Source organism: Phalacrocorax aristotelis, chromosome 6 (genome assembly GCF_949628215.1).
Source record: "Phalacrocorax aristotelis chromosome 6, bGulAri2.1, whole genome shotgun sequence".
Taxonomy (NCBI): domain Eukaryota; kingdom Metazoa; phylum Chordata; class Aves; order Suliformes; family Phalacrocoracidae; genus Phalacrocorax; species Phalacrocorax aristotelis.
Genome location: NC_134281.1, coordinates 34,097,097 through 34,118,326, shown reverse-complemented (window position 1 = coordinate 34,118,326; position 21,230 = coordinate 34,097,097). Strand labels below are relative to the sequence as shown.

The 21,230-nt window shown below is 41.3% G+C and overlaps 1 protein-coding gene across 21 annotated transcripts in view; it reads right to left on the bottom strand.

The window, feature by feature from the left end:
- PRRC2C (proline rich coiled-coil 2C) overlaps positions 1–21,230 on the bottom strand; it is a 75,210-nt gene that overhangs the window by 27,073 nt on the left and 26,907 nt on the right. For 17 of the 21 annotated variants that reach the window (XM_075097061.1, XM_075097072.1, XM_075097065.1 and 14 more), the window contains exons 6-22: positions 19,303–19,553; positions 18,858–18,937; positions 17,942–18,075; positions 17,771–17,858; positions 17,342–17,483; positions 16,267–16,341; positions 14,865–15,507; positions 13,913–14,082; positions 13,048–13,294; positions 11,759–11,972; positions 8,627–10,990; positions 7,219–7,427; positions 6,461–6,615; positions 5,688–6,018; positions 5,109–5,194; positions 3,939–4,127; positions 1,056–1,307 (exon numbers count right to left, since the gene is read on the bottom strand). In XM_075097061.1, the coding sequence (XP_074953162.1) occupies positions 1,056–1,307; positions 3,939–4,127; positions 5,109–5,194; positions 5,688–6,018; positions 6,461–6,615; positions 7,219–7,427; positions 8,627–10,990; positions 11,759–11,972; positions 13,048–13,294; positions 13,913–14,082; positions 14,865–15,507; positions 16,267–16,341; positions 17,342–17,483; positions 17,771–17,858; positions 17,942–18,075; positions 18,858–18,937; positions 19,303–19,553 (5,630 nt within the window). The remainder of the gene's footprint in view (positions 1–1,055; positions 1,308–3,938; positions 4,128–5,108; positions 5,195–5,687; positions 6,019–6,460; positions 6,616–7,218; positions 7,428–8,626; positions 10,991–11,758; positions 11,973–13,047; positions 13,295–13,912; positions 14,083–14,864; positions 15,508–16,266; positions 16,342–17,341; positions 17,484–17,770; positions 17,859–17,941; positions 18,076–18,857; positions 18,938–19,302; positions 19,554–21,230) is intronic. The other 4 variants (XM_075097064.1, XM_075097083.1, XM_075097081.1 and 1 more) reach the window with 2 other exon arrangements.

The window sequence follows — 21,230 nt, the reverse complement described above, 5'->3', positions numbered from 1 at the left end:
TGATCTGCAATTCAGATTTTTCAACTATTAATATAGCTTTTGCAGACAATCAGTTTTCCTAAACGGCATCAGAAAATTTCTGCTTAAGACTAGGAAGAGGAATATTGAGACAGCATGTAACAAACTTGAGTCTAAACTCAAACTGCTTTACAAACATACAAGAAGCATTTTGCCTTTACCAAAGCAGGCGTGACTATAAACTAGTAGCTACTCAAACTGCATGGTTTCTTTACAAGAGATTACAACTACAGTTCTTGCTCAAGACACAACACTGCCATAGCACGGGCAGTCCCCACACAGGTCCTTAGGCAAAAAGGAGCGCACCTATGCAGATGTTTTTCAGCCAGCTCCATCAATGCACCACAGCTAAGAACTGAGCTGTAGAACAATGAATCCCGACAAGAAGTTACCACCTCGCTGTTAAGCAGTTACAGAGAAGTCAGTGGAATTCCACACAGAAAAACTGAGTCCTCAACATCCTGAAGGTGTTCTGCAAGGGATACCTTGACAATACCCAAGCCAACAGAAGCTGACATACAGACCCTTTAGGTAAACTGAACAAGCCTTATCCAATGCTTTAGCATATTCCTAGTTTAGGGGTTTCTTTTTTCACAGAACTGTACTTAATTCACAGCTTCAGGTAATCCATGCACTCAACCAATGAATGTGCACACTACTTCACTCCAGTTATCTGCTGGAAGTCAAGCACTCTTCTCACACATATCACATACAACGGAGTTTACAGAAACTGCCTACCCCAGGCTCCAGTGCCTCTCTCCAGAACAAGGCTCAGGAGTTTTCACCTTCATAAGGCAGCAAAAAAGTTTAAAACCTCCTGAGCTGATCTCTGTACAGGGGTATGACAAACAGCATGTCTCCATACCAGTTCAGGAGAAGTGTTTAACTCAAGCAGTACTGATATGTTTCCTATCTGCTGCTATTCAGCAGGCTCTGCTGTCCAGGTAACTACCACCAGCAGGCAACCAAGTGTCAATTACATCACTGTAATGGTATTTTACATGTAGTGCTCAGTAATTTGTCAATATTTTTCTTACCTTTGTGTTTGTTCCAAACTCTGGAGCAGATACAGATATCATTGTTCCTATTTCCGTGCTCAGTTCACTTGCTGCTTTGGTGTCCTTTGTAGTGACAGGTTCTGGACTTCTGACAGAGGTGGGAGATGGCTTGTCCTGTCCCTCAGGCTCTCCCTGTTGGGCATCCTTCACCTTCCTGTTCTTTAAAGAACGCTCTTTCCCAATAGGACCAGGTTTATACTCTTTGTTTTCTACTGGACTCAAGTCTGGAAGCTAAGTTAGTGTTAACTTGTCAGTTATGTCTTTCCCCCATGTCCTATCCCACAAGAATATTCTAACATGCTTAAAATAATTTTGTTTAAGCCTAACAAAGCTTTCCTGAAAGGTAAGCATTGTCTAACAGATAAATAATTTGAAACTAAGTTAGCAATATGTACATCAAATGCATTAATTTTGAACATTAGGAATCTAAACCATTATTTTCAAGCAATATATGTTTTGCGTGAAGTGGTAGAGCCCAATTAGATCTAGTTAAAACATACAGAAGAAAGCCAGCTTCACTTTCCTTTCAAGGAAAGAACAAAAAAGTACAGAAGCCACAAGCCTTCATATACATACAGGTTATTTTAACTTTCAGAGAATCAGGATTTTACAGGGAAACTAGAACAGAAGACCACCTTCATTTGAAGGTATCTTGATGTATGGATGTTGGTAGCATTTTTCCCTAGAAATTGAGTACCAAGGGGATATCCAGGAAAAATAAAAACATCTACATGCAACTGTTGCCTTGTACTGCAGACACCATGGCTGGAATAACTGCTGCAATTCAGTAGTTCCTTTTTGCATAGCTGAATTAGAGCACAATGAAGGGCCTCAGGGAACGTGAATGCTCTGCTGTTTAAATAGCCATATTCTTTCTGGCTGAGACTACTCAGCCCGTTTCACTACAGAGCAGCATGAAAATTCCTTGAAGGCAGTCCTTAAAATCTTATTCCTTAAGCTTTGATAGCGGAAAGACGGAAGCTGATGGTATTGTCTCTAAAAATACAAACAAGCTGTTTCAGGAATAGATGACAATACAATGCCTTTGGGCTTTGGGGAGGGTGTAGCTTCCCAAAAGGTACCTGGTATCCTCAGGAGGCCAGCAGAGACTAGCTTTCAGAGGGAAGGAAGAAAACAACGGTAGAAGCAATATGCCTGAGCTCTGCAATGCAGCAATCAAGAACATCAGACCCACTTCACCCCAAATATTTTTTTGCTCTGACAGTTTTAGAGGCAGAAATTCCTCCAGACACTTCAAGGTGACACTTGGAAATGTAAATTGCTTTGTTTCAAGTATGGTCCTCTTATGTTGCCCATGTTAGTTCAACAATACTAACCTCCAATCCTGAACATCAGTTTGTATTTAGGCTTCATAGCAAACCATACCACCACGGGCGTGGTGGGTGTGTAAGAATTGTTTATTTGCTGAGAGTTTTTGTCATCCAGTTAAAAGGACTACAGCCCTTTCATTCAGAAGAGCACACAAAAATGTTAATCTCCAACGAATTTACTACTCACACAATTGTCTTTCTACAGGAGTCTTGGTAGCTAGCTATAACCAAGCAGGGAAAAGGAACTTTCTACAGTGTGAAGTAGACTCTCTCTACATATTTTTTTAACTTTGGAGTTCAGTATCTTTAAGTGGTTTCACGGGGAAGTGTAAGGCATGCTACTAGTACATCTGAGATATGGGTTTTGAATGTGCTGGGTTACTACAATTCACCAGTAGTATTGACTACCGCATACTTCTTTGCTGTATGGGTTTTAAATTTCGCAAAAAAAAAATTAACTGTGGTATACCTGCTGAGTGCCTCAGACAGAAGTTAAACTGAAATCTGAAAGTGCAGTCACATGTGGAGTGAATTAAAAAAACCCAAACAAAAAAAAAACTCACCACAAAACCCCAAACACAACCAACGAAACAGCCAGTCTTCTAGAAAGACAAAAGGGCTTTAGTTATATCAGGACCGCTGCCAAATCTCAGACATCAAGAGGGACTGGAACAGCTGGTTCTGTAAGTCACCAGCCAAGTTTATCTGCTATAACCATCTCTTTCTGGCAGTAAGAAGCTGGTGCTGAGTGCTAGCACTGCACAGATAGTATGCATTGGAGGTGGAAATAACAGGAAAGTATGTTTCATTAATGTGAAATATCGTTAAGTGTAATCTAAATGACAGGAGGAGAAAGTATCGAGATATGTCCGATTCCCTATCCAGTCTTCCCAGATTAGTTGCAAAAAAAAATTATCCAGACATCTGTGCATTTGAATTTGAGACTTCAAATCAGTGGCTCTAACATTCCTCTCTTTCCTCAAAACAATTCTTTTCTTACAACTTGATGTATTACTCATCTTGGTAATCTGTTTACAAAACTAAGCAGGGCTCTGTGCACCATTTACAGGGGGGGAAGGCATAGTGGCAGGAAGAACTACTGGAACTGGAGATATAGCCAGGGCAGAAACAGAATGTCTGCTTCAAAACAGCTCTCAAAGCCTGAGCAAAGTAAGCTCAAGAGAAACCCAAAACCCCCAAATTAGGAAACAAAACTGAAACACTACCACATCCACAGTCTCCCAACAAAGCTACTGCAAATCCAAAATCCCATCCCTGTTCTAGCCACATCCCTTGCTCCAAATACAGAACCAACAGACAAACTCTGCTGGGTGAGGATGCTGTTTACTTCTTGAACTGAATTTGCCATCTTCTCTTCAAGAACCAACTTTTTGATTTATTTCCTAAAACAAAGGGGAATGCAATTTTTATAGGTCTAGTCCTAACTGAATGAGTATTCCATTATTTGTAACCTCTTCTTGGCTGAATTTCTTTCAGTTTAAAAGTTTGTACTGAAGATATGACCTTTTACCTTTTGTGCTTTGATGGGTCCAGCCCGAGGCTGTTTCTGTCTTTGCTCTTTCGGTTCTGGTAGCTTGTCAGTGGACTTCTCAGAAAGTACAGGGCCAACTTCATTGTCACTGCCACTGGAAGCTGGGGCTCCAAACTGAATAGTTTCTATTCCAAGATCGACTCCACCTTCTTGCCCAGGCTTTGTCCCCTAGTTAAAAGGAAAACATTTAACATATTTCAAAAGATTTCTAGATCAGTACAATGCCACTGGTTCAGAAAAGAGCACAAAGTATGTGCAGCTGAAAACCACTAAAAGGGTACTTTTACCTTCTGCCAGCAAAAGCTTTATTTGTGACTGCAACAGATTTGCAAGAGTAAACACTATATGAATGTACACTTCCTCCTCCTCAAGTTCCTAACCATTTATACAAGCTCAAGAGCAAGAAAAAAAAAAAGCAGTGAAGAAATATGTAAACAAGATCTAGATGATGAACTGGTACAGAAGCAGGAGAGGGCCAACTGCAATATCAAAATGTCCAGATTCAGGTTCACAACATTCTCCTGTAAGTTCAAAAATTAATGTTCAATTCAAGAACAAGAAATTAAAAACTATTTCCAGATCTCCTCATGCAGTTAGAAGTTATAACTAAGAGAGTTATGTCACATTCTTACATTTCAAAACAATAAAGTCAAGACCAGAAAAAGCCCAAGAAAACAAAGCCACAGGACTTTAAATGTAAAATTTAGGGCTATGCAAATTACATGGGATAAGTAGAGCTAATGTAGTTAGAAAGTATCTACTCCTTCTATGTCTGATTTAAGAAGGGACACAAAACACATTTAGTTCCTTGGAGACATCCTGTTTCTCTCTGCATTACTGAACAATACACAAGTGTTCACATGCAAACTAGGCAATATTTTTACTTTAAAAAAATGCACTGAATAACTGCTATCAATAGAGTCCGTGAATGGCTGACATTTTAAGGGAAAAGTTTTTCCATGCTTCAATCACAGAAGTATCAGCCTGTATCCTATACTTCTGTACTATACCTTTTGACTTCATGGAATTCTACAGATACTAGTTTAAGCATGTGTATGCCTGAATAAATGGATAATCTGTACCCAATTCCAGAGAGATATCATTTGGGTAAGCTTCACATACAGCTACTCTTCTTCCCCTCATTCTTACCTCTGGAGATGTAGCTGAACCAAAAGATGTCAAAGGCTTGTTCCAAGCACTGACCGAAGGTGGCTGAGGTGGGCTAATGGGTCCCACTGACAATTAAGAAAAGAGAGTTAAACCCCCCTGCCAATGTTGCTAAATGTATTTGACTGAAGTTATCAACTGACTGAGAATTAAATTATAGACAACTTGATTAAATAAGCTTTGGTTAAGAAATTGTTAACCTATTCAGCAGTTAACAATATGCTACCTATTTAGCTGCTTTCCAGTGGGGCAAGTTATCATGTCTGGAAGTATGACCAAGCACAACAAAACACACAGTACTGAGGGAAGTGTCAGCTGCTCATTGACAGTGAATGAGGAACATGACAGCAATGAAAAAGACCGAGTAGTATCACACTGCAAAAATCTCTTTTCCAAGATATTCACAGGTTAAAACGCTGCACTTGGGAATCCTGCCCTCTACTCCCTGTGCAAAATACATTTGCAGGTCGAAATGAGACGTTAACAAAGAGAGCTGGCAATCAGCATTCTCTAACTACAGTGCTTGTCCCTCACCCCAAATCCAAAGAAAAGACCACTTACATTTTTTGGAGATGTCATTTAGAACTGCTGTAGGAGGCACTTTGTTTTCCCATAATTCAGTTCCTAGACCATTGTGAGCCTGGGTGTTCTGCAGAACTTTTCCTGACACTGTGTATTCTGTGCTGGCTGTCCCTCCTGCAGCCTGGTTTTGCGGCTGAACAGAAGCCTGTGGCTGACCTGGAGTCTGCGTTGTACACTGAGGCTGTGCCTGAGCTTGTGCCTGCTGCGCAGCTGCGGCTGCTGCCTGTTGCTGCTGCTTTTTGGCAAATCTGGGTGGGAGCTTGGAATTCTGACCTCGGCCTTTTTCACTCGATCCTTTTTTGGTCCAAACCTGTAAGCAGAAGCCAATTTCATTCTTACAGCTTATAGTCTGTATGGACAACCAGTTGTACATTGTGTAGCAGCAAAAACAAATAACCCTGTCTTAAAGTTTATTTTTCATTAGTATTTAACTACAGGAACAATAAATTCTCATCCATTTTCCTCTTCAAATCAACTGATACACAAACAGTAGTATAGATCTTTATCACAGTATGAAAAATGGTGGTTTTAGTTTGCCAGTTCCACCTGCCTAATAGTGCCCAATCAGAAGTACAGAATCCTAAGATGACTAAATGAAAATTGACTTAATTTACTAATTCTGAACAACTTAATACATCTAGTTATATTCATAACATGAAAATATAACTTCTTTGGAAGGAAGACTCTGCACATTTCACAACATTCCCAGTACCGCAAGGCGCTCTTTCCCACCCTAAATGCTGGTCTTGTACCTGCACAGTTTGTTCTTCCTTCTTCCTGCGCTCTTCATCTTGCAAGCGTTTTTGTTGCTTCTTAGACACCACTTCTGTGAAACCATCATCATTCAAGTTAGACTGGGAGTCTTCAACTACTGTCACTTCAGGGTGATCATCAATGATCACAACACCTACAGAAAAAGGAAAGGTATAGATGCTGCTGTTTTGACAGCTTCAGATGCACTGCACCAAGCCCAAATCTGCTTTAGGGTAGAATCAATTTCCTCACAGACGCAGACAGTGGCTCATATTAAAGGTAAGCTTCTGCTTGCCAAGTGTTTTGCTGTGGAGTTTGAAGACAAGGAGTTAATCTTTAAGAAGTGAAAAACTGGAGGTTTCTGTACCAGACTCTCTAGGAAATAAGAGCTGAAACATAATAATAAACGGCCTTCCCAAATATTAGCTGTAAGCTTATCAGTGATACCCACTGCCTTTACTTATGAAAGTTAAATTATTAGGATGTGGTGGAAAACAGTCTGAATGACAGAGTTGAGATTAAGTCATACAACAATACTGTTCTTATCTATACATAAGAACACAACGATATTTGCCACCATTTAGAGGCACACATGTTAATTAGATATGACAAAGGTAGCAATACTTAAGTAGACAATACTTCTGGTGGTTAAAAAAAAATCACCTTTCCCCTTTTTTAAGTTTTCAAACATCTAGCTCTATATGCAGCAAAGCTTGCCGGATTACGAATTCTTGGTAGCATATTATTAAATACATACTTGCGTAATTATTAAGATCAAATTGAGACAAGGCATCCACTTTTTCCTTAGGCTTCTTTGGACCAGCCTTAGGTTCTTCTCTCTTTTTGCCACTTGCATCCTTGGTGCTCTTTTGTCCTGCAGCAGTAACACCTCCATCCTCCTGATGTAAGGAAGTGTTGTTGTTGGGATCAACACCAGGCACAGTTGCTGTCTGCTCTTCAAATGGCCTATATTAGAAAAATTTTGACAAAATTAACGACCGGCCACAAAGAACACTCACTAAAGAAAGAACTAACAATCTAATGCAGATCCCATTATAGGGCTACAAGTGTCTACTGTGCAATTTCTTAGTAGGCTCCAGACTTTTACTTTCAGCTCCTCAACGAGCAGAAGCTTAACCGTTTGAGACATATCAAATGCCCTGCTGCCAAAAGGAATTGGGACGGGGGGGAGGGGAGGAAGGAAAAAAAAGCATAATTTTAAGGTCAACTCTGGCTTGGTCTATGTAGTTAGACACACAAAACCTCAACATGTATGCAGTTCAGAACTCCAGTAAAGCCTTCCATGGAAAAAGCAAAACAGAAGCTTACAGTATGCAATGTGAGCAAATAAAAACAAGGTACAATATACTTGCTCCACAGGCTCACTTGCCAAAAGCTATCTGAAGTCATAAGAATCAGATCTGCAGCATTGTCACTTTCCCGTGGAACCTGGAATACCCAACTTTTGCTTCAACATCACCTTAACATGACTAGCTGGAGAAATTCTTAATAGCTTTAACTCAGAGTTTAGAGCACTGATCACAATTTCTAGGCCCAGGCAAAATCTGAACCTGGAATACAGAAACCTACAGGCACAAGAGTCCAAGAGTACAGGGCAGGCATTCTATGAAGAAATATCTTGTCCTGCCTCCCACTTATTAGACCACTGTGCACTGTGGCTACAAACCAGTGGGCAAACAGTAACATTAGATAATTGTCAAGTTTCAATCGATTTCACCATCTAGAGAAACAAAACTGTCTCAGTAGCAAGCATTTCTCAACTTGCTTATCTATGTTAGGTGATTGTTCTAAGAATACAAAAAGTCAAATGCAATGCAGCAATCTATGTACTAAACTGCAACACTGCTCACACCTTAACATTTCAGCCTGCATCCAAATCTTGAGAAACAGCACTGCAATTTGTATTTAATCAGGCTTTTTTAACACTGTGCATACATATAAGAATACTCTGCTCTTAGCTCCATGTTCCAAGTGTCAGTATACAAACAGAAAAAATAGAAAGTATACAGCCACAGGTGCATGTGTTTGTCTTATTCTCTTTTCTACCAGTTATTACAAATCAAAAATAAATTATTATTTTGAACCACAAGAGGACAACAGAAGACTAAGACCGTATGTGCTTCCTAACAGAACCTGGTACTCACCCTCTTTTTCCACTTCTGGGTGGAGGACCACTCCGCCTTTCACCCCTAGGCCCCGCGAAGTTCCTCCCTGGTTTAGCTGGCCCACTGTTGCCACGTCGGTTTTGACGGTCTATTCCAGGCCGTTGACTAGAGAAACTTCTCTTGGCTATTTCCCTTTTTGGAGCTCCAGTACTTTCTCCTGTCTTCACAGCTACCTGTGCTGCTACATCTGCTGTTTTCTTCTCATCCCTCTCCCGCCTCTCATTGAAATCACTGCTTTCTGAGGCTGTTTCCCACTCTTCATTTGCCTGGTCTGAAGAATTCTGGTTGGACAAATCTGGTGTCTTACTTCCTGACACATCCAAAGCAGTGCTGGAGGGCTCAGTGACTGCATTGCTAACTGTGGCACTTGTTGATGAGCTGGTTACCGCCTCATTTATCTTTGATGCGGCCTCTCTTTCTTTTAGGCGCCTAAAGCGTGGTGGCTTATCTTGCCTCGGGGGTCGAGCAGGCCTTTGTCTTCGTGGCCTTTCTCTATTTGGATCAAACTTTCTCTCAAATTTTGGAGGTCTTTTATCAACTGGTATAGGACCATAATGTTCATTTCTTCTAGGAGGCTCCCCATCTTCTGCTTTAATGATCTCTGTTTGCCTAGGGTTCCACTGATTGTCTCTGTAGGCTGGTCTCCTTATTGTAGATGGACGTGGAGGACGCCCACCAGGATCCCTGCCACCACGTCTATACATTCCTCCTCTGCCTCGTCTAGAAGGCTCTCCTTTAGGAAGAAATCCTGGTTTGGGTTTGTTTTCATCATCTCTCATATATGTTTTTTCTAGGGATCTATTGTCTACTCTGATGCTGTTTTCAGGTTTGAACGACAGGGGCTTTGGAGGCTTCTTGCCATCAGCTCTCTCTTCTCTTTTTGGGTGCTTGCCTTTAATTAGACTGTCTTTGTCTGAAAGCAGTGTGTCACTTGCACTTTCGTGAACTTCGCTGTCAGAATCCGTCTCTGAGCCATGCTGTCGCCGCCGTTTTGGGATTACTTCAAAGTCAGAACTCTCGCTACGAGTTTCACTCTCTTCTCTTTGCCTAACAGGCCCTGAAGGCACATGGTCTGATCTAGGCTTAGGATCTCTGTAGTGTGGATACTCTCTGTTATGGCCTCTACTGCCCCGACCACGTCCTCCATAAGAACCCCTGTAGCTACGACCTCTAGAATAATACTCCCCACGACCTCTGCCTCTGTATCCTTGATCTGGGAACCAGTCTCTATCCCTAGCCTCTTTCCAGTATGTTCTAGGTGGTAAGCCAGGCTCTCTTTTTACTGGTCTGGTTTCTAAGCGTGGTTTCTCTACAGCCTCCTTGCTAACTACCTTCTCAGTCTGCTTTTCTTCCTTCACTGCAGTAACCGTCTGCTGAATGTGTGGCTGCTGCTGTGCCGCTGGTTGAGTGGGTGGCTGCTGCTGTACTGCAGGGGGAAGCTGTGGAGCAGCAGGCTGGGCAGCTGGTAGCTGCTGCTGGACTGGAGGTGTGGGTGGCTGAACAGGAGATTTAGCTGCAGTCTCGGTTTGACTACTCTCCTGGCTTGCTGGTGTCGGAGTAGCATCCAGGGTTATCTTCTTAGCCAGAGGAGCACTGCTGGAGACAGATGTCTCTGGCTCAGCCTGAGGCAGTGGCACTTGAGGTGCTTCCTTTTTGTCACTTTTTTCAAACTTGCTAGGTTTATCACTAGCTGTCTTTTCTCCTTCTTTCTCCTTCCTCTGCTCACGCTCTTCTCTCTGTTCACGCTCTTCTTTCATATCTCTAAGCACAGGTTTCTTAATAGGACCTGATCTTCTTACTGGTCTATCACTGCCTTCATCTCTCCTGCCATAACCTGGCCTAGGACCCCATCTTGTTTCAGACTTAGGTTTGAAAGTTTTTTCAGGTTTTGCTCCTTCTGATGCTCTATTACTGATCAAAATTTCCTTTTTTGGCTTAATCTCAAGCCTCTCAATTGTCTCCTTTGTCTCAAGCGGCCTGTTATTCAATTTAGGGATATTTGTTGCTGTCTCATTCCTCTGGTCTTCTGACTTTAGAGAGTGACTTGAACCATGGGACATGCTTCTCTTTAGTGAAGAGTGACTTTCCGCAACAGGCACCAATTCTTCTGGAGAGCTACGTGCAACTTTCTCATTCACCCCTTCAAAGTTAATTGTTGTGTTAGGTGTGTCAGTTTGGAGAGGTTGTACATCTTCCAAAGGCCTGCTTGGGAACTTTTGTACCTCCACCTCTCCCGATTCTCTGAAAAAGTCTGTCTTTGGATGAGAGTCCAGCTGGTTATGTTCTACAGGATAAGCAGTCACAGGGACAGCAACTCGTTCCTGCTCCAAGTGTGCCTCAGACCTAAGCAGCAAGCAATTAAGAATGTTAAGGTGGTAGAAAGATTTTTCTCAAATGTTTACTTAAATAATTTTCTATTTCTATGGAGGATTAATATCAGTTCAAGGAAATAAGTATTACTTTGCATAGTGGCTGCCAGTTGCAGAGGTCAATTTTACTCTATCCTGATTAGGAGTTCAGTGTCAAATGCACAATTAGCTTTAGGAATCTGTTATAGTTAATGGCTACGCATGCAGTTTTAAATGGAGCCTCCCAGTTAGCAGGCTAATATCAAAAGTACTATGCAGACAGCAATGCAGCGAAAAGAATTTTTGAGTACTTCTAAGATGTAGAGGAAGCCTTCCTGACCATTCATCATGCAAAGGTCAAAGTGCCTGTCTTGCTACATACCACTTGCACTTAACACACCACTTTAGAAACTAATACATCAGCCAGTTCTCTGGTACTGGGAGAGCAGAACAACACTACGGAGTGTTCTACAAAACTGAAAACTCAAATATTATGGCAATCACCATTCATCAAGTTAGTCTAAGGATCCTAAACAAGGGGTAAATTGTCTTTCCCCCACCCCACTACAGAGCAGGCGTGTCCTTTGTTTTATACAACAGTGCCAAGTACACTGCATCCCCCAGCCACAACTTTTAAAGTGTTGTGTGAAGAGCAGCTGTAACTCAGTTTAAACTATGTTTTGCAATGTAAGTTACACAGCCAAGTGTGTAAGTATGTATGGCTTGGAGAAGTGACGTGCAGAAGTATATAACTCAGGCTTACCTCAAATCATCAGGCTCTTCTACCACCTTGGGAGGAGAACTAGATTGCTGAGGTTCTGCATGCGGGTATGGGTCTGACCCCCACATCATGCGGGGCTCTGACAAAGGAACAGTGTGCTCTCTTGCTGAGCGAGCTATATGATCAAATGAATCTGAACTAGTTGCTGATCCCTCTATCTGGTCTCTTCTCATCAGGGGTTTGGGAGGCATAATTCCTGTGACAGATTCAAGTGCAACAATTGAAACCAGTTTAACATTAGCAAAGAAACCTATCTCAAGACAAACAAAGCCTATAAGGAGGTATGGAAGAATGTTATTCTCTCCTCCAATCTCCTTTCCTCTGTACCTTCCGCTATCAAAACCAAATGTCTACTCACTGCCAGTTGACCTCAGAATGACTATATCATATTTACCACTAGTACCCTATGTGCCAAAAAAGAGGAAAAGCTGCCTGCTTCCACTATAATGGGACAAACCAGGTCTGTAGACCTGTAAGCTTGTGGATGAAGTTTCTGATGCAAGATCTGGATGGCAAAAAGCAAGGTGAATGTACACACAGGTGGTGTTTTGTACTCTATTAAGGACTCTGGGCCTTTTTTTTGGATGACATTTTAAAGAAATTCTACAGTTTTCACTGTCTTTGCCTACCCTGCCAGTTTCTCTGTTCATTCCTTGCACTCATTCAGGATACCCATATTCCTTATTAGCTGGGTAAGTATCTCCATTACATTACGTGCCAGACTTGTACTATTTATGCACAATAGCTTTCCTAACTGCAAGCCAGATGGCCATTCCACACATCAAAAAGGACTTTTTAGTGCCAAGATTCTGAAAACACAAGTTTAGTAAGAATCTAGAGGTGCTAATACATAATATAAAAATAACAATATTTCATTTTCTTAATAAGCTATGTAGTATTAAGTGCTAACGTGTAATGAAACACAAATGGGTAAATACACTTTTTTCAGTTCAACCTAACTCATGTCAGCTTTAGTACCTGTAACAAAGTAAGGCTTATGCTGACGTTCTGAATACATCCTTAACTGTCACTAACATGCCTGCAATACAGAAGAAAGCTGTGATTTTACTTTATGGTCAAATATATACATTGAAATGTGAATATAATTTTTCCACTATTACTAAAATCTGTTTTGGCTCAAACAATGAAATAACGTAGTTTGCTTTTTAAAAAACCCATCCATTTGCTGTTACTACACCGTGTAATTAGGGAAAGACTTCTATTTCAAACCCAAGAAAGTTCAGCAGTCAAAAAATGCTGCCAGACTTTACCCGGATGAATAGGAGGCATATCCATTGCAGGTCTTCCTGACATCATTCGTGGGTCCATGTAAGACTGCATCATAAGCCACCGTGGATCAAAGCCCATTGAAGCTAAATGCTGAGGATGTGGCTGCATGGGCTGGTAAAGGGGTCTATGCTGGGGAGGCGGGACAGGGCCACTAGAAGGCTGTGAGGGAGCAGATTGTGGAAGAACACCTTGCTGTTGTTGCTGCCACTGCTGCTGTTTCATTTGCTCCTGCATAACAGAAAACAATATTACACAACTTTTGGTTAAGAGGAAGACTTAAGCAGAATTCAAATAACCCTTGGAAACAACAAGTACAGTTAGCTCTAGGACACTAAGCATTCTGAAAATTAATCACAAACATGCATCAGGATGAACTAGGAGAAAAGGGGGAAAAGCAGACCTGACAATTTAGAGTAGCTACAGTTTTGCTGGTGTTCAGCTGAGACACAGAACAACCTATACTTTGTGCATGTCATTAACGCAAAGTGCTCTTCAGACCATAGGACCCAAGTCCAAATTACGCTTGTGAGTGTCACACTCTTAAGGAAAAGATGCAGGAACAATGATCATCAAACCTGTGGAACCACAGGGCAATGCTCTACTTCAGCAACCGGTGCAAAACCAGAGAGTTTTAAAAGCCTCTTGCCTTCTACTTCACTTACATGCTTTGCAGGTGACAAGAAGCTTTTCATGCAGAGAAATTTCTGCCAATACCATAGATGTCATAGAAGCTGCAAACCAACAACTTGAGCATTTTGAAACTTCTATGGTTACTTTCCTACTCAGAGTGAGGCAGAAGACAATTCTTTTTATGAACTTCCTTCTTTTAATGAACTGGTTAGTTACCTGCTGCCTCTGAAATCTTGGTGGTAATGATTTCTGGAATTGTTTAGAATAGCCTGATGAAACAGCAGGACGAGGCTGAGATCCTGAATCTGGCTCACTCTCATGAGTCACCTGTGAAATCTCTTTCTCATTCCGACCACTGTCTTGTCGGGTAAAGACTGGCTGATCTTCTGAAAAAAACCCACATGAGCAAGACAAGCGTGAATCTTAAAACTAAGACAATTACACGAGAATGTCAGATAAAGGACGTTCTAAAATAAAACCAGTCTGCCCTCTCTAACCTCATAGTCTTAGTTTCCAAAACCAATAAAGGCAAAAAGTTAAAAGCAACCCCTCAAAACAGAACAATTGTTAATACATCATTCAGTGTCCCTTTTAAACTCAAATACACTGGGTAATCAACCACTGGCACTTAGGTTGTAACTATTATATGATTTAAGAAGTGCTATATCAATGCTACCATATTACATTTGAATCAACTTTTTTATGAAGCAAGGTCTGGTTTTACAGTCACATTCCTTTAAAGGATAACACAACCTTATTAAGCAGAGTCTAACAGTTCTCTTGTAGCATTCAAGTCCTACTACAGAAAATGCACCAAGTTTAAATACGCACTCTTTGTCTACTTCTCTAGGCTTGCTAAAAGAAATGAATAGCTGAAGTGATTTACATTGCGTTTTAGCAACATGAGTTGCTGACCCTCCTTTAGCAAGACAAGAAAGCCTGCTTTTATTTCTGTATTCTTCAAAGTCCAGCCTAAATCAGAGAGCCCAGTCTTTCCTTTAACTTTTTGATGAGTTGGGCAAACAGGTCTAGCTCAAAGGGCTGTTAGCAGCTGTGATGTGCCTAGGAAATAAATGGTCTAGATGCACTAGGTTAATTAGGTATGCAAATTAGTATTCTCTATGGCTCAGCTTTAAAACAGACAACTCCTACTTGCATGCAAGCATACCTTTTTCTTCCTTGTTACTCCTGGTTTCACTTTCTTGTTTTTCTACTATAGGTGTTGCCACAGGTTCTACAGGCTCAGGAACCTCATGTGCTGGTTTCTCCTCTTCTTTCTCATTCTCATTCTCCTTCTCTTCTTTCTCAATCTCCTTTTCTTTCTCTTTCTCCCTTTCTTGTTCTTTTGCCTTCTCCAGTTTTTCTTTTTCTTCTTTTTCCTTTTCCTTCTCCCTCTCTTTTTCCTCCTTTTCCTTCTCCCTCTCCCTCTCTTTTTCTCTTTCTCGCTCTCTCTCCCGCTCCCTCTCCTTTTCCCGCTCCCTTTCTCTTTCTCTTTCCCTTTCCCTCTCCCGTTCCCTCTCTCTCTCCCTTTCCCTCTCCCTATCTTTCAGAGGGTCTTCCCGGGAGGGTTTTGTCACACAGCCAAATTTCTCATTTAACCGTTTTAGCTTTTCGGCACAAGCTGCTTTTCGCTGTTCTTCCATTCTTCTTTCTTCCTCTTCTCGCCGCTTACGGGCTCGCTCAACTGCAGCGGATATCTCTGACTGCTGCCGCCTTCTCTGTTTCCAGATTTCATCTTCATCTGGTACTGGTTTAGGGGGGAAGGGTCCCTGCCTTCCAGGTCCTACCTGGCGATCAGGGGGAGGAGGGTGCTGCAATATTAAAATCAGTTAAGTTGAGCATGTATTATATAAACTATCACCTGAAATATTATATTTAAATATTTGTCAACACATGTATTTGCACAGCACCTTTAAAAAGCAAGATTTAGAAAAAAAAGCAAGCCCCCACCTTCCTGCTCCAGTTCAGACTCATGCAACCTGAGCTCAGGAGAAGTAAAGATTCAGCTGGGCTCATGTCAATCCTCCTCCTCCCCATCACTAAGGCAAAGTGGCAGCAAAGATGACAAACATCTTTTGGTGACAGGCTGCCCTAGACCAGAGACTCAGGTCAGATCTCAGACCAAAGTCCCCCAAGGAGCCAAAGAAATTCAAGGTAGCTCAGGATAACAGAAATTTTAATAAGGACTGTTGAAAATTGGTAAGAAGCTACTATGTACACATTACATATGGGTCTTCATCTCCCCATCTGCCTCAGCAGACAGCCCTCCAGCACTGCTCCTGTGCCCTGTCCTCTCTAGTTCCCAGATGGGGCTGGATAACTGAAAGCTCTTGAAGCTCTCATGCATTTCAATTGCCACTTACAAGATGGTACTGCTTTACACAGTTAGCAGCGTGGCTGTGTTCGGGTCCCATTCTCACTGGCCCCAAGCACTATGATCATTTTAGTTATTAAAAGAAAGATTTAACCTTATATGAAGCATATTTTTACTTTTCTTAGTCCAAATCCCCTCCACCACAGCATTAAATAATTTAACTGAAGGAAAGAAGGACAATCCTGATCTTTCTTACCGGTGGTAGAATAGGTTTTGGATGAAGAGCAGGACCACCTCTTTCATGTATAGAAGGCTGTGCTGGACCCCGATCCTATTGGATCAAACACAGTACACAGTTAAGCAAGTGGACAAATTTTAGATTTACTGTTTTCTACTGCATTAAGATACTACACCTAGTGAACTACCTGCATACGATACAAATTTGCATGCAAAACAAGGGCAAGAATAGTTCCACATTATATGCTGAGAGCTAAACAAGTACTTAAAATTCACGCATCCAAATTTCATAGTTTATTTAACTGCACTGTTTTTCCTCAGATTCAATGTAGCATCAAACCCTGAAAGACAACATGATCTTTACATATATATATATGAAATGCAAGTAAAACCAATTCAAGATCTCCCATCTTCGTTATTACTGAGAAAACACTTATAGGAAATTTTCAGATAAAGGAAATACTAGCTTTTCCTGGGGGGGTGGGATATAAAAAGAGCTGAAGCAGGCGTAAGCTGAGGTGGTTGCCAATCTTCTACAAGAAGATACATCAAAAACCAAAATGGCTGAGCTGATGAATTCTACACGTGCTGTATAAAATCTATCTGCTTGAGATGTCAGAAGCGAGCTGACACACTGCTGCTAAGTGGTGCTGAATAAAGTGGGCCACAATAACAAAACAACCTCCCACACCCAGGAAAAATGTGTGGGCCAACTGGGCACTATTCACTCTGTGCCACCATAAAACACGATGGACACTAGAAAGGTTTCACTCACTGTTACAGGGATGGACAGACAAGAGTATTGAGTTAAAGCTTGCCAGTAGAGTCATAACTACTGACACAAGAGTTCTCACTCCCTCACAGCTGTGGATTAGAACACACTAGATAAAGACATGCTATTTTTATTTTGCAACCAGAAGCAGCTAAGTTGACTGAGCAGCACCCAATCAGTTACCACAGCTCAGATAAGCAGTAGCTAATGCTTTCACTCAAGTTCATAACCTTAATTGACCTGACAGTTTAGAAAGACACCTGAGTTGGACCTCTCCTGATGAGGCTGTTGCCAGAAGAGCTGAAGAGAAGAACACACAAACCTGATCAAGCTGAGGGCTTTTGCCATAAGACCCTTTGGTTGCTGCTGTGGAAGCCTGGGTGGCAGACTTAGCACTTGTCTGTTCTTCTGCTTCCTTCTGGCCATCAGGACTCTGGGAATCTTTTGATGGTGTTTGTTCATCACTGTGCAAAGAAATAAGAAAAATGGAAGGTGTACTCCAGACAGTTATTTGGTGATTTATCTTCTTTCCTCAGTGTTTCTTATGGAAAGTAAAAATTTCCTCACAGCAAGGATCATTTCTATTAACATGCCCAGATGACTGGAGTCTGCAGGCAGTTGTCATTTAATATGGCATTAAATTACTGGAATAAATGTTATTGGAATGAGTATTTGCACTCATTTCTTTCAACCTTCCCAAAAGCTAAGCTAGTTAAGTGGTATTCTTGCCCAAATGGCAACACCAACTCACCCGCTTTCCTTCTCTTTTTGACTACTTCCTTGTTCATCATCATCACTGAAGTTCAACTGCTCGGTGTAATCCACTTCACTCTGAGCACCTAGTACATAAGTAGATATTCAATTAATTTTTCAGGAAGATTCAATGTACAAATAACAGAAACCATTAATGTGATGTTCTTACCTGCCCAGCCTTCATCAGCTTCAGCATCTAGATTATCAAATTTATCAAGTTCTTTAAGTTCACTAGCACTAAGAATGGATGGGCGCTCAATAGGTTCTGAACACCATGAAGGTGGTCCTCTTCCCCTTGGTCCTCTAAAAAAAAAAAAGAAACAAAGGCCACTGTCACTGTTTATCCAGCAAAACAACTAGATAAAAGGTCAACTTGTATGACAATTATTTGAAGTATACAGTACTGTTGTCTGAAATACAGTAAACGTGAATTATCATCCATGTATGCAATTATTGTAGTTCAAATAATTACTGACACACCACCAGATGGTTCTTCATGGAAGAGATTAGAAGCTACAGCCTTGCTTGCACACCTCACAAACAAGGTAAACAACAGATGACAGCAGAAAACCACACGCCTTGCAGCTTTCAAACAACACACTGCATAGATCTGGCATCCTTCTTATCACCAATTTATCCACCTTGGAGATATTTCTTTACACTTGCCATGCTTTCCCGCTGCCAAAGGTTCTGTGCCTTCTCCATGCATTACAGTTCTACTTTAATTGGAGAGCAGTAGAGTTGAGAACCAGGAATTAACCACTTTCGTTATAACAATGGAAAAGTCCTTTTACAGGCAAAATACCGGTTGAAGTTTTAGAAGTGTCCCCAAGTAACTCCTGCTCTTCTCAACCAAAAACCCCATAATGTGCAGAATTCCCTCAAGTTTTGCAGTTAAGCTGTCAAACTACTCCATTGCACTGCTCCACACCAACCAAACTTGTGAGACTAACCAGTGGCAGTCCTTACACAGTGTATAATCATAATCAAGATACTCAGTGCAAATCTTTTTCTTCCCCCCTCCCCATTGAGTCACAAACAAGAGTTCATACCCACACAACAACAACACTTGTAAGGTTTCTTACCTGCCAGGTTCAGAATTGGGAAACCTTGTTGGACCTTGCATGGAAGGAGGATATGCCATTCTAGGATACTGATTAAACATCTAAGAAAGGTTTGAAAAACAGGAGCCATTAGTTAAAAAACATCATACCATTAAGCATACTGAGATAATTGAAGGAATCACAATGGAAGTAAAGCAAGACTCTTCACTCAAGACAGTCTGCTTAATATCACAAGTATATGACATAAAGTCAACAAGGCAGAGAGTTTAGAATTGTTAATCAGTTCCTGACAAGTTCAAACTCAGTGTAGCAGGAGCAGCAACAGGTAGCCACATCCTTTAAAGAGCTGGTTGCAATCCCACCCTTCTAGCAGAACTGCTAAGCATTCTATGGAGGGAGGAGGGAATCACACTAGCCAATAATTAATCCCTGCTGCTTAAAATCTTTTCATATAACCATCACTTACATAAGGTGGCATCATTGCTCTGTACTGAGATGAGATAGGTGGTGGCTGCTGGCCATTCAGCTTGGGTTGAGGGACCTGTGGTAACCGCACATCCCTCTTCTCTGCTGCCTTCTGGCCATCAGTTTGTTCTGCTGGTGTAGCATTACCATCTTCTTGTCCAAGAGCCTTAGCTTCTTGATCAGTTGGAGAACTGGGTGAGTTGCTCTTATTACCACCTTCTCTCCAGCTAGTAGCATCTGCATGGACAGAATCAGTACGAGGGAAAAAAGAACAGACTTTATATTACAGATTTACAGACAGGCATGATGAAAAACACATTCTTCCTACTCAGTTTTCAGTGACACAATGGACACATGTTCATATTTGGTACTGAAACAAGCAATGGCCACTTGAGAAAGCAGAGGCTGTTTCTAATCCTCTTCAGCCCTACATCCAGCTGTGTTCCTGAAGGGTACAAGTTACATTTATAAACTGCTCTAGTTGTCCTACTCTACCTTCCAAAACACAATGCATTTTAGGAAGGATACTGAAAATAGCACACAAGAGAAAACAGATTTAGCTGTGGTAAGTGAACCACTGTTGACTCAGTGTGAAGATGCTGTCATGGAAAAGGTCAAGTTTCTTGAACAAAGGCCTACCACATAACTATCAAGCAGCTCAAAGTGACATATGCCTGCATATTATCTTTCTAAGTGAAGACAGGTATCCAGAGTCTGGCTTGTATCTCTGTCTGATAAGGATGGAATATAAGTGATGAGGGTTGCACTTCTGGATATGAGTGTCTAGCAAAAAGTCCAGGAAAAATAAGGGATTTAAGTGACCCATCACCTGCATCAGACAGTCCATTCATATAGGAGTTTCTGCCTACAGAGCATGGGTTACAACAAGAAAAAGAGTAAACTTAGCAGCAGTGCTCAGATCCATGGAGGCTAACAAAAATTCACAGCCACACACTGTAAGTAATGTTCTTTCAGGGGCACAAACTCTTTAAGCAGTGTTAAACTATGCTCCTAAGTATCCGTTACAGTTCTTCTATTATCTTTGCTGCGGAGCACAGCTGCTAAAGCAGTAGTACTTGCTAAGCTCATTTAGCTTTCTGCTGTCAGACCCGAAAGAAGGGCTTAATATAGCATGTACAGTGCTGACCAAAACCATAACTCCCTGCAGGAGGCTGGAACAGACATGCATAGCTATTTTCCTAATTTGATGTTGGACATATCAAATTTCTTGACAACTTGTTCTTTACATCAAAATCAAGTGAGGACCTGAACAAGCATATGGCCTCAGTTTGCAGGACCTTATTGAAACAAATCAAGGAAAAGTGATGCCTGTAGCACAGAACAGAGTTAAGAATTCCCTGAGAGACCAAGCTCTCTAAAACCAGTGCACATTTTATCTATCACTGGCACAAGATAGTGCCACCTGCAGTGCAGGAAATGATCCCTTGTCCATCAAACCTCAAAAACAAATTTTTGAGGAAGAAAAGAATCTTGTTTCTCACTGGCAACAGGCACAATCCCAAATGCCTCCCCAGTTAAAAGGATCTGGGGAATCAATACACATTTCTTCACTGAGACATGTAGAAACAGGCCTGTTATGGTTGTTTTCACTAGATCTAAACTCCCACAGCTGAAACAGATCCAGCTAGTCAGAGCACCTCAGCCATGAGCTAAAGATGCTTTTCAAATCACAGTCCACTCTTTCAGTATCCTGAAGATTACATTTCCTATTCAGGATTTTTCAGACTACCCTCCTATGAGTACTAACCATTTGGGGACAACCGTAATGATGATTAATATTAGGAGATTTCTTTAAATACCTATTTTAGCTGTTGTGACATCTAACAGCTAGAAGTAAGAAAATTCCAGTATTGTGCAACTAACAAACGTTCCCCAGAGCACAAGTGGAGTACTAACTAGGTTGGGAAA